The sequence below is a fragment of the Myotis myotis genome, unplaced genomic scaffold (assembly GCF_014108235.1).
Source record: "Myotis myotis isolate mMyoMyo1 unplaced genomic scaffold, mMyoMyo1.p scaffold_m19_p_19, whole genome shotgun sequence".
Lineage (NCBI taxonomy): Eukaryota > Metazoa > Chordata > Mammalia > Chiroptera > Vespertilionidae > Myotis > Myotis myotis.
The window spans coordinates 27202616-27215601 of NW_023416323.1; the positions used below are offsets into that span (position 1 = coordinate 27202616).

At 49.4% G+C, this 12986-nt stretch overlaps 1 protein-coding gene across 7 annotated transcripts; it reads left to right on the top strand.

Moving 5' to 3' along the window:
* The first annotated feature begins 883 nt into the window (after positions 1-883).
* Positions 884-11800, top strand: ATXN1L (ataxin 1 like). 7 transcript variants are annotated; one of them, XM_036346667.1, is made up of 4 exons: positions 884-1017; positions 2907-2974; positions 3078-3448; positions 4177-11800. In XM_036346667.1, the coding sequence occupies exon 4, from the start codon at positions 4296-4298 to the stop codon at positions 6360-6362; it is 2067 nt and encodes a 688-aa protein (XP_036202560.1). In that variant the 5' UTR covers positions 884-1017; positions 2907-2974; positions 3078-3448; positions 4177-4295; the 3' UTR covers positions 6363-11800. The 7 variants fall into 7 exon arrangements, with proteins under 7 accessions (XP_036202560.1, XP_036202559.1, XP_036202562.1 ...); XM_036346666.1 differs by having other exon boundaries at positions 4180-11800; XM_036346669.1 differs by having other exon boundaries at positions 3078-3188.
* Positions 11801-12986: the final 1186 nt, after the last annotated feature.

The following is a 12986-nucleotide window of genomic DNA, read 5'->3' on the forward strand; positions in this document are numbered from 1 at the left end:
ATGTCTTTATTCTCCTGGGCCTGGTGGCCTCTGGGGTTTCAGAAATCAGGCCCAGGCGCTGGTTTGGCTCAGTGGGTCCTGGGTTCGATTCTGGCCAAGGGCACAAGCAGGGGTTGCAGGCTCCATCCCCAGTGGGGGGCGTGCAGGAGGCAGCCGATCAATGATTGTCTCTCATCATTGATGTTTCTCTCTCTCTCCTTCTCCCTTCCTCTCTCTCCTTCTCCCTTCCTCTCTGAAATCAATAAAAATATATTTAAAGAAAGGAGAAAGAAAAGAAAGAAAGGAAGGAAGGAAGGAAGGAAGGCAGGAAGGAAGGAAGGAAGGAAGGAAGGAAGGAAGGAAGGAAGGAAGGAAGGAAGAAGGAAAGGAAGGAAGAAAGGAAGGAAGGAAGGAAGGAAGGAAGGAAGGAAGGAAGGAAGGAAGAAAGAAAGGAAAGAAAGAAAGAAAGAAAGAAAGAAAGAAAGAAAGAAAGAAAGAAAGAGAGAAAGAAGACAGAAAGAAAGAAAGAAAGAAAGAAAGAAAGAAAGAAAGAAAGAAAGAAAGAAAGAAAGAAAGAAAGAAAGAAAATCAGGCCCAGAAAGCCCGGGATCGCCAATGGCCACACCCCAGGGTTCAGCTCAGGAACCCCTAGAATTTCCTGGAGTAGCAAGACTGCGGGGTCATTGTGGGGTCAAGCTGCGGGCCCGACCCAGCCCCATTCACGTGACCCCGCCCCCTGGGGAAGATTTCATTTTCCCATCGGAGCGGGTGTGGAGGTGACAGGCAGATGGCCAGCCCCCTCCCGTCTGGGGTAGTGGGGGATGTGGGAGGGGGGGCGGACTCCGGAGCGTCACTTTCGGGCCCAGCTGTGACGCCATCTCCGCGCGCCTGGGGCGGGACGCGCTTACGTCATCTCCGGGCGCCCGACGGGGGGGCGCTGGGTGTGGGGCGGCTCCGGGGCCGGGGATGGCGGCGGCCGCGGTGGCGGCGGCTCCGGCACGAGCGGGTGGAGCCCGGAGAGCGCCGTGAGATGGGCCGGTGAGTGTCGCCAGGAGCGAGGGCCCCGCGCCGGCCCCGCGGAGGCCAGCGGGCCTGGGCTCGGGGCTCCGGAGGAAGCGGCCCCCGGAGCCCGCCGCTCCGTCGAACCGCGGACCGCGGCGGCGAAAGAGGCCGCGCTCGGACCCCCGCGCACTCCCCGCGGACGCTGCCCGGGGGGGCGGCCTCGGGCCACGGCGACCCCGCGGCTGTGACCCCTCTGGCCGGGGTGTCTCGGGTCCTCGGGGCAGGAAGGGGCCCCCAACAAGGAAGCATCACCTGCGGGCCTCGCCCCTGCCCCTCTGCTTGAAGGGACGACGCCCCCCCCCCCAACGCCGAATTCCCCATCCCGGCCCCCACCCTTTTTGGAGCAAGGGTTGGGGGGTCCCAGGAAGCCATGCCCCCTAGGATTTTCCAAGCCCCTCTCCTCCAGGCGGGCGCACCCCTCGCCCTCCGCGAAGGCTGGTCCCTGGCAGGGTTCAGCCTCTTGGTTCCTGGGTTCTGCTGGCAGCGTTGGCACCCTCTCCGGAGCAGCCCCCCTTCCCCGTTAGCGGGGTGGCAGGCTGCGTCTTCCCCTTGGGAAACCTTCAGGGAGCCCCTCCAGAGGCCGAGGTTTCCGATTCCGAAATGGGTTTGGCGTGGCGGGCACCCGGTACCCAGGCTGGGCCCTTTGTTGTCATTCCCGCAGACCCTTTGCCTCTTGCAGCCCTTTCAGGAGCTTGTGCTTGGCTCACCCCGCAGTGACCTGGAGGCAGGTTATTTTCTTGAGTGTTTTAGTTGCAGGGAGCCAGGCTCATGCCTAGGGTTGAAGGTGTGACCCCAGTTTTTTGTTGGGCATGAAGGAGAAAGCTGACGGCTTTTCCTTTACTTCCAGCCCAGCAAAGGAGGGATGCACAACTTGTGCCCCTGGTGTGATTCGTGTTTGTGGGACTAAGAATTTGTCTTTCCACCTTGGTGTCTCCTCTCATCACCTTCATATATATATGTATATGTATATGTATATGTATATGTATATGTATATGTATATGTATATGTATATGTATATGTATATGTATATGTCCCACTGGGCCAATCTTAAGAGAGAAATGTTGCCTTCAGTTTGGTTCTGTAGGACTTGGGCAGGATAATGGGTAGTTTCTGAGCCCTGGTCAGTACTGCTTTCTGTGTTTCCAGGGATGCAGGCTCTGTGCTTCAGCACTTGATGTTTCAGGCATGTGTAGATTCAGATATTGACAGTTTGGCAGGAATTTGTGTTCCCACGGTTAGCTGCATGAGGAGCAAGGCAATGTTTTTCATTTTTGTCCTTCCTGATTCAGCACTTGTACAGAGTTGTCACTCAGGAAATTTTACATGCACACAGGAGACCTTTTTTTTTTTTTTTTTTTAATCCTGAAAATCTGTTAATAAGGCTTCCCCTTGAGTAACTCCCCCTTGACCTCTTTTTCTGCCCCAGAAACATAAATAATTGTTCTTTTCTCTCTAGTGCCGCTTTTCTCATTTAAATAACCTCCACAACCGTGTTTTCATCAGCTCGGAATAAAAGTGAAATCTGTGAAGTTGATTTTTCCCGCTTCCCGTTGTTCACTTGGGAACAGTGTTGAGTCTTCCACTTGTATTTGTGCATGTACCTGAGATTGGGATTGGAAGTAAATTTAACCTTTGGGGAAGGGGTGCAGGTAGAGAATGAAGGATCTAATGTTAAGGCAAACAATGAGATTTGACATGGGAAGTTTTTTCCAGGGATGTCTTCCTACAGATACATGTGCTGTTGCCTCTAGAGAAGATTCATGGAGTTTAATGTCTTTGTGGCTTTTGAATTACTTTTCTTGATGCTCCTGGCAGGGGTCAGAGGTGAGGCTCCTGCTTACTTTATCCCTATGTCTGTTTTCTAGGCTCCCTCACCAGCGGGGCGAACACTGCTTCTTACTACAGCTGCTCAGAAGCACCATTGGAAGCTCAGGTATTACAGGAGCTTTGGATACCTTTTTGCAAAAAAAAAAAAAAAAATCTGGGATTCAACAGTTGAAAACAGAACAGACTGTAATATAGAAATCTCTTTTCAGATCTAAAGCACTGGAGCCTGATTGGAAGAAATAGGTGACAAAGTTCATATGCATTGAAGTGTTCAGACCAAAAAGATACTTTATGACAATGGACAAAAGCATGTATGAAAGGTGACAACAAGAGAAAGGGGAGAAAGAACTTTCTTACCAGTCATACAGACCTAAGATAGTGACAAACAGGCATATTTGGAGAAATGGAATCAGAATTTTAGGAAGCGGTGCCTAGAGCAGACCTTCAGTGGAAAAGGAGCCATTGACAAAGAAAACACAAAAAGAAAAAGGAAAGGGAATGAATGAAGAAGGCAAATTGCAGGTGGTCAATGAGAAGAAAAGAAGTCTTGCCAGACTAGGGAACACGAAGTCTATGTGAGGTCAGACGAGTTTTGTTGCTCTTTGGGGAGGAGGAAAAACAAATAAATGGTAGAACACTGTTACAGTCACTCTCCCCACAGAGTCCAAGTTTGAATGTGGTTATTTCCTGGAACAAAGAAGATACTAATGTTCATAATAGGTTTAGGGAGCAAGGTTTAAAAAAAGAAAGACACAAGCAGACCTGAGTACTTATTTACCCCTGGGTTCTTGAGATGGTGGTGATATGAGGCAAAGAGAATGAGAGTTTAATCAGGCCTGAGGTGGTGGACTGGGGATAGGTGAGATCATAATCCAGATGAGGCTGGCAAAAGGAAGTGAGGATGAGGTCATATGTTCAGGAAAGAAGATAGCACAGTAGTCTTTGGTGGCAAAAGGAGAAACTTAGGAGGAAAGAGCCAGCAGCAAAGACCATGTGTTCAGTTCCCTCTTAGGGAAGAATGCTGAGAACAGTCAAGGTCCCCATCAGAGGCACAACTCATCATGAAGCTGTTGGTCTCTGGGTTTGTTGAATGCTTGTCCTTGTAGCTCTGTGGTTTTATGACTGTTTCTTTCATGTCCTAGGCTGAATGAGTAAGGAGGGTAGCATCCTTGTCTGGCCCTCTCTCATACCTCCTTTTTTCCAATAGTCCTCTTTGTTACATCTTCCTGTGTGGGCACAGTTTCTGCTGTTTCCTTTGATTTGGTTCACTCCTAGGTTACTTTTCTTTGCCTCTGATTTGTTCCCTAGCAGATGTGGGCGCCCCAGCCAGCAGCAGAGAGGGTTCAGGGGAGCCACAGAGAAGCCCCTTCTGATGCCCCAAGGAGCAAGCCGACCCCTTCCAGGCTCCAGGAACATCACAAAGCAATATGAAACCTGTTCATGAAAGGAGTCAGGAATGCCTTCCACCAAAGAAACGAGACCTCCCCGTGACCAGCGAGGATATGGGGAGAACTACCAGCTGCTCAACTAACCACACACCCTCCAGTGATGCCTCTGAGTGGTCCCGAGGGGTTGTGGTGGCAGGGCAGAGCCAGGCAGGAGCCAGAGTCAGCCTGGGGGGTGATGGAGCTGAGGCCATCACTGGCCTGACGGTGGACCAGTATGGCATGCTGTATAAGGTGGCTGTGCCACCTGCCACCTTCTCCCCAACTGGCCTCCCATCTGTGGTGAACATGAGCCCTTTGCCCCCCACATTTAATGTAGCGTCTTCACTGATTCAACACCCAGGAATCCCCTATCCCCCAATCCACTATGCTCAGCTCCCATCCACCTCTCTGCAGTTTATTGGGTCTCCTTATAGCCTTCCCTATGCTGTGCCACCTAACTTCCTACCAAGTCCCCTCCTTTCCCCTTCTGCCAACCTTGCCACTTCCCACCTTCCACACTTCGTGCCATATGCCTCGCTCCTGGCAGAAGGAACCACTCCTCCCCCCCAGGCTTCATCCCCGGCTCACTCATTCAACAAAACCCCCTCTGCCACCTCCCCACCTGGGCAGGTGCCACATCACTCCAGTACTCAGCCACTGGACCTCGCTCCAGGCCGGATGCCCATTTATTATCAGATGTCCAGGCTACCTGCTGGGTACACCTTGCATGAAGCCCTTCCAACTGGTGCCAGCCCAGCTCTTACCCCTCAGGAGGGCCAGTCTGCTCTGGAAGCAGCCCCTGCCAATGGACAGAGACAGCGAGAGAGAAATTTAGTAAGACGGGAAAGCGAAGCCCTCGACTCCCCCAACAACAAGGGCGACGGCCAGGGACCGGTGCCAGTGGCAGAATGTGTGGTGGATGGACAGTTGTTTTCAGGTTCTCAGACTGCACGGGTAGAGGTGGCGGTGCCAGCACACCGAGGGACCCCGGACACCGACCTCGAGGTCCAGCGGGTGGTTGGCGCTCTAGCTTCTCAGGACTATCGTGTGGTGGCAGCTCAGAGGAAGGATGAGCCTAGCCCCCTCAACCTGTCCCATCATACCCCTGACCATCAGGGTGAGGGGCGAGGGCCAGCCAGGAACCCAGCAGAGATGGCCGAGAAAAACCAGGCCCGGGGGTTCTGCCCTCAGTCCCATCAGGAACCGGTGAAACATAGACCTTTACCCAAAGCAATGGTTGTAGCCAATGGCAACCTGGTGCCCACTGGAACTGATGCAGGCCTGCTGCCCATGGGCTCGGAGATCCTGATGGCATCAAGTTTGGACACGCAGGCCAGAGCCATCTTCACAGACAAGGAGCCAACACCACCCCCCATTACCTCTTCCCATTTGCCCTCCCATTTCATGAAAGGCGCCATCATCCAGCTGGCTACAGGGGAGCTGAAGCGGGTGGAGGACCTCCAGACCCAGGATTTTGTGCGCAGTGCCGAAGTGAGCGGGGGGCTGAAGATTGACTCTAGCACAGTCGTGGACATTCAGGAGAGCCAGTGGCCTGGATTTGTCATGCTGCATTTCGTGGTTGGTGAGCAGCAGAGCAAAGTGAGCATCGAAGTGCCCCCCGAGCACCCTTTTTTTGTCTATGGTCAGGGTTGGTCCTCTTGCAGCCCTGGGCGGACTGCACAGCTCTTCTCTCTGCCCTGCCATCGGCTACAGGTGGGAGATGTCTGCATCTCTATCAGTTTACAGAGCTTGAACAGTAATTCAGTTTCTCAGGCCAGCTGTGCTCCCCCAGGCCAGCTGGGTACCCCCCGAGAAAGGCCTGAGAGGACAGTCTTGGGACCCAGAGAGCAATGTGACAGTGAGGGGAAGAGCCAGCCATCGGGCGAGGGCTCCCGAATGGTAGAGCCCCCGCAGCCAGAGCCTGGTGCTCAGGCCTGCTGGCCAGCTCCGAGCTTCCAAAGATACAGCATGCAAGGGGAGGAGGCACGGGCTGCGATGCTCCGTCCCTCTTTCATTCCACAGGAGGTAAAGCTGTCCATCGAAGGGCGTTCCAATGCAGGAAAATGAACCTCTCTCCCTGACCAGACTGGGGCTCTACCCCAGAGCTGGGCCTCACCGTGAGCAGGCAGAGGATTTGCACATGTCGAGCAGGGAATGGCTCTCTTGGCAGTGAGATTGGGGGCGGGAGGTGAGGGGAGTGGAGGCATGAAGGCAGCCTCCCAAGGCAGGGTCTGTTGCTCATTACCCTGTGGCATCCTTTAGGACAGCCCCAGAGGATGCTGTGATGGGGAGCAGCAGGCCTGGGCCAAGGAAGTAAGGGGGTGCATGCAGAATAAGAAACATTCCAAATATCAGGGCCTCCCTGTTCTTTCCTCCCCATTCCTAGCTCCTGAAAGGGGAAAGTCAGGTTTGGGGAGCAGGTGGCAGAGGGAGGGAACAAAGAAAGAGCCAAAAATGATGATCCACAGCTTATAGTAGCAGTTCAACTGTCTGAAGTTTTTTTTTCCTTTTTTGTGGTGGGAGGGCAGGAGGCCCCATGGTTGGAATAAGGGGGTTCCCACCCAGAACTCTTCTTTTGAGAGCTGTGCACTTTAAAGGGTAATTTTGTTACACAGATGTCTATGGCTGGTTTGTGGGGGAGGAGCACTCATCTGCGGGACTCTGGTTGATCCTGCTTCAGCCCTTTTCCATTTCTCTTCACCATTCCTTCCACAAGCGTCTAGCACCAGGAGAGAGAGAAGCCCCTCAAGGTTCAGAGTGAAGTAATGCTTTGGCGGGGACCCAGTCAGGGGACTTTGGGAGAAAGACCTTATGGCCAGACTGACCGGGCTCTAGGCAGGTTTTTTGGAAATGTAGCTGACCTAACAAAGCTCCTCTTACCCAGCATGCCAGACCTGCTACAAAATTGTACTGAATCTAGTTGGTAATGGTAACTTCTGAAAGAACCAGTGGACCCTTTTCCCCAGGCCCTGCACCCCTCCTCTGTCTGTGTTGTGCCTAAGTGCCTGCGTGGCTCCCACTCTTCTGCTGCCCTAACCCCTCTGCATGGTTTCTTGACCTGGGCCTAATTTGTAGCTGCACTGCCTTTCCCCTTCTGCAAAACTGGTTTTGTTTACTTTGACCAAGACCTCTAGTTTTTGGTGTGTAGGGGTCTCTTTGGTTTCCCCTTCAATTATATTCTCTGTTTTTAAAAACTCAGAAAGAATCATGTCCCCTCTGCAGCAGAACAGCTTGGTGGAGAAACGAGAAGAGAACTGTGCCCTGGGTCAGGGCAAATACACCTGGCAGGGCAGTTTTTACACAGCTCCTCCCATTTTAATTCCACTTCCTCTCCTTGCTGTCCCCTTTTACAGCCAGCTCTAAGGTTCTGGGATAGTCTCGATAACGTTCAATACCTGAAGTCACCTAGATTTCATTTTGTGGTGGGGTATTCCTCTGCAAAGAGTATTTTCAATCTTAGTTGCATCTGCCTTTCTGTGTCTTAAGCCCACATTTTTTTTACAATTTTTAGCAGCAGCTCAGGCTGTGGGATTCTACTGGGTATTGAGAATTAGGCTCCCCCACCAGCTTTCAGGTGAGTGGGTGGGTTTTTTGTTTGTATTTCAGGGGTCTTTAGACTCTTGAAGCAACTCAGGGTATTGTCCACCTAGCTCTCTGGTGAGGCTTCTCCCAGGGTACGATCCTGGCATTTCCTTTAGAAATGTCTTTGGATGGGTCAAGGCCTGGCCTGTCATCAGGAGTCTCAAACCTCTGAGGTCTGATCTCTGCTCTGTCAAAGGCTTTAGGCAAGTCTTGTGACCTCTCACTCTTTCACTTCCTCCCCAGCTGCCAAATGGGGATAAATAATCTTACCTACCTCCTGGGGGGAGGGGGAGTCCTGAGAATGGAGTCATTCTTAGTGTTCAGGTGCTAAAGGTTGTTCTCCTGGGGGAACAAAGTGGCTGAAACTGGCTTGTTTTTTACAAGCCCTACACTCCACTCTTTTATTCCTTGAGAGCAGTTACCTGGTCAGTCGCCTTTTGGAGGCTCATCCAAAGGAAGCTGCTGACCTGACCGCAAGTACTTAAGTCTCTGGTTCACTCAGAACCAAACACCAACCTTGTCTGGTGAACACTCAACCTTGTACTCATTTGGGTTCATGCCCGTTCCCTTCTCTGTTCCCCCATTCTCTCTGAATGCTGCTTTCTTTGGTTTATTTCCTACCGTGGGGGCCTCTGGGGCTGAGTCTTGAGGAATCTTCTCAGAGGATGGCCTTGGAGAAGGTCTTCTCTCTGGCTGTTCCAGGAGCAACTCATCCCTAGGGATTATTGTTTGCACGGGTTTCTCAGAAACATCCTTCCATAGGAAGGCTCATCAACTGAATATAGTGACGTGCACATGGTAGACACTCAAGAAATGTCCATCAGGGACACCAACTGAGCTTCCTTCTCATGGGAGGAAATCTATATCTAACCAGACACCTGCCAAGTAGTTTAAATCAAATAACGCTCCTCTACCCAGCCCGGTAACTTCCACTTAATCCTGAAAAGAGAAAACCTTGTGCACCTTGACAAGTTGGGCGCTGCCCTTTCTGCTGCTGTTCCTCTTCTGTCTCTTGCTGGGAAAGCAATGCCAGCAACTCCCCTGATACTGTGCCGTGAGCATGTAATTAATATATATTAATACTTGATTTTGCCGAGCTGCAGAGGTGTCTTGTAAAATACGGTCTCCCAGAAGAAGCAGCTCTGTGCTGTAATTCTTGGTCAGAGCTGTGGCATTCCCTTCGCCTTTTCTCTCTGGTTCAGTCTTCCAGGCACGAGGAGTAAGAGTAACTTATAGCGTGTCCATTCTTCCTTATAGGAATTTCACAAGTTTGCAAGAGATCTAAGTGGTTTTGAGAGAGTGAGCATTTTAGTGGGAAGCTGTCAGCTTTTGGGGGAATAGGCAATTGAAGAAGGCCAGAGCCAGTCCCTTGTCAGGGGTAGGACATTCTCAGAGCTTAGGGATAGAAAGGAGGACTGCTAACTTTGACACAAAGTGGAAATGACTATACCACTTTGAAAGTAGGGGAACCAGGTCAACGATGGGTATTGCCATCACCATTCCTATCAAGATTAGTGTACATGGCAGTGGGGAGGGGGCTATGTGGGGAAGCAGAGCCTGAGAGTTCAGAGCTGAGCACTCGTATCTATGCGGAGGGGCCCCAGTGGATCTGGACTGACCCTTCTACACTCTTGGTCCCAGTTAATCATTATGCCAAGGGCTTTGGTCTGTGCTGCTTTGCCACTGCTGCTGTCTGCTCATTGTCCTGCCTGCTGCCCTTTATAGCTCTGTCCTTCCGTGTCTCTGGCCATACACATGAAATCCAGGCATCCTTTTAATTCTCACCTGTGCAAGTGTTACTTTATAGCAAAGTCTCGGTGACTAGGAATAGTATGACTTGCTGCTGGCGGGCTGGTGAATTCAAAGGGATGTGGCTTTAGTGCTTATCAGGAGCCCTTTGGCTCCAAATATCTGAGTGTCTTGAGGGAGAAACAAGCAGGTCCTACAAGTGGGTGTTTTCTGTGTATTAATTTCTCTCCTTTGTGGTATCTTCTATCCTATTTTTAAAAATGAATGATGGGGAACCAGGTTAGGACCTGTGCCAGCATCCCAGGGAGGTTCACCTGGCTCCAAGTTCATCTGGTCTGGGGTTGGGAAAGGGTTTGAAGTTTGAACTAGCCCTGCTCAGTGAGGTTTAGTTTTATTTTTACTCATAGGAGATGCACAGGTTGGTGGTATGATTGAAACTTGCAACAGGCAGGCATATTGAAGAGTTGAGTGATCACACTGGAGGTGAGGGTGGACATGGATTCACTGGGAAAGGGCCTGGGTCCATTGGAGTAAAGATAACCTGATTAATTGGCCATGGGGGATTAGGTCACAGTCTTAAAAGCGAAGTAAATAGGGCAGAGGCCAAGTTTTAGGGAGGCTTCTTGGCCTCCTAGGGCTAAGTTTACTAAACCACATTGAAGCTACAATACTTTCCAGATGGGAAAAAGTGTACACTACAGTTGAAGAGCTGAACTGTGCTAAGTTGGATGTTGACCAGGAACCTATTAGCCCTTTGCTGGGAAGCCTTCGCCCTCCAAGCTTCCCTGGAGTAAGAAAGGCCTTCCACATTATGCAATAATAAAATAAGCACCTGGGTCTCTGCAGCTGTCAGTGGCTCTTTCAACTCTAGGATCATTCTTTGGACCAGAAGCCTGGTCTGGGCCTAAGATAACACTGGCCCCCAAGATGCTAGCGTTGACTGCACTCTCTCCTTACCTGCAGACTATGCACAGTGCCTGGGGCGGAAGGAAGAGAGGTGGTGTGGTTTGCCCTGCTGAACCTCCCCAGCAGGAACAGTAGTAATAAATGCACTTTTCACACTAAAGTTTCTTTAATAGTTCTGTTAAGCCTAGATTCTCCCTCTGTAGGTTGCAAATTCAAAAGTCTGTGTGGTCCCAAAGCCATTCTAACTGCAAATGCTCAGCAGTGAAGGTGGCCTCAAATTGGGTTCCTGTCTGCAGTGTGTGTGGCAGCAGCCCATGTGCCTTTACCTATTGTCAAACTTGCAAGCATTTATTTCTGTCATGGGGACTGAGGTTCATCAGAGAGAGAGAGCACGAGTGTGAGCTGATGACACAGTGGTTTTACACCCACTCCCTGGACAGGGAGTTTGCACGTAGTTGTGAGCTGAGTGGTTAGTGCATTGCTGGTATTGCTGAAGGCAGAGTTCATCCCTCATTTGTTTGATACTCACATTTGAGAGAATCTTGTGTTGGGGGGGAAACCGACTGTTCTTGTGGCAAACTTGAAGTATTAAAAATAAGGCTGTCCCCTACAACCTTCCTAGTCAAATACAGGATCCCTGTAGCCAAAATTATATGTTCCAGCTGCAGAGAGCAAACTGCTCTCAGCTTGCACAGCACCTTAGGGGAGGGAAGAATATATGAATATGGAATGGGGTGGAGAAAGGATGGGAATGTCATTCAATTGGCTTTAGGGTCCCAAGGAATAGAGAAGGTCGGCACTGGGGAGGTCTGGGTGGATCTGATTGGTGTAGGAGTTCCCTGTAGATAAATTACTGACCCCCAACTACCATCCCCAGTATGTAATGGCTGAATTAATATGTAATCAACCGCATTGTATCTAAAGCCTTAGAACTAGTCAGGTGCTCCCCCCACCCATACCATTTCTTACCCTCTAATCCTACCTGATCTTTAACAAAGCATTAATAATTCTAAGGATAATCTCTATTTTGTTGTGCTTTTTTGTAACTGTTTTAAATAAATCAATTTGTACTGTATATTTGTACTTTTGTGAGATCCTTTTTGCTGTTTTACCATTTTAAGTCTCTGTACTTGGCTACACACAGATTGTATTTTTATTGTTAATGCTCTTCTTATGGATACCTGCATTTAACTTGTGGACTATGTAAACACAATATATATCAATATCTATATATCTATATATCTATCTATATAAACTACTAGCTTTTCCTTTTGGTGTTTGCGCCTTTTTCCTATCCTAGCATTAGATGATGGCCATTGGGTGGGGGGATAGAAACCCTTCGTGGGAGAGCTTGTAATAGACAGCAAATGGTGCCCATTTTCATGCGGTGGACTCTGGGCAGATTATGTGAGCTGGTGCTGAAGCATTTTGTTGCTGTGTATGTCAGAGACCCAGAAGTCTACTTATAGACTTAGATACTACCACAGTCGGTCAAAAGGACCTGTAAAAGTCTCTCCTCAGGAATACTGCCAGAAATTGCTGGAATAAGCCAGTTGCAATGATAGTTACTGCTTCTTAGAAAGCTTGCCACTGGTAGAGGTGAAACACTGGGATACAAGATAGTGACTCAGATACACTTATTGAGTACTTACTATGTGCCACAAACTATCCTAAGTGCATTATATATTAATAATCATTTATTGCTAGTATTGTTATTTCCAATTTATGGGTGGGGAAACCAAGAAAGAGGTCAAGTAACTTACCTGAAGTTACACAGCTATTAAATAGCAGTGCAGAATTTTAAATCCAGGCATCTAACTCTTGAGTCTATTATAGTTCTGAAAATTAAATGAGATAATCCATGTAAAATGCTCAGAATAATCTTTGACATAGTGAATACACAACCATTTTGAAGGATCCCAAGTAGGCCTTCAATAAGGAGCTCTGAGAAAAAGGCATTTGGTTCAATTACTTTCTTTTAAATGTCCAGTACATCATAATAAGCTTATTGAAATTCTTGTACTTTTCAGAACAGAAATATTTCAACCTGCCTGGAAAGACTTAACCCTAGTTCGGTGGTTGGGGGTGTTGGGTCAGTTAACATGATTAAATAGCCTTGAACCTATGGAGGTCAGAGAAGCGTCCAAGTTTCCTTGTGATGATATTGGAAGAGGTCCACATTCCTGGCATAGTTATTTTTCTGGCTACAAGTTAACTAGGGCACTTCCTTCTGGACCTCAAGATCTATAATTATCTAAACTGTACACAACCTTTGTTGCAGGCTAAGGAAAGTTCTGTGCTTGTTCCGTACCATCACAGAAGCTTTTTAGAAATGACCTCAGCTCTTGTCTCCTCCACGGTTTGGCAACCATACCAACTGCCAGAGTAGTCATTTTGCTCTAGCCCTGACCCACTATTGACTTGAATTCTCATATCACCTTAATTCTGCATTAT

What these genes read in the sequence shown, in the direction of transcription:
- ATXN1L (XM_036346667.1), top strand. Translation starts at nt 4,296, where the DNA reads ATGAAACCTGTTCATGAAAGGAGTCAGGAATGCCTTCCACCAAAGAAA.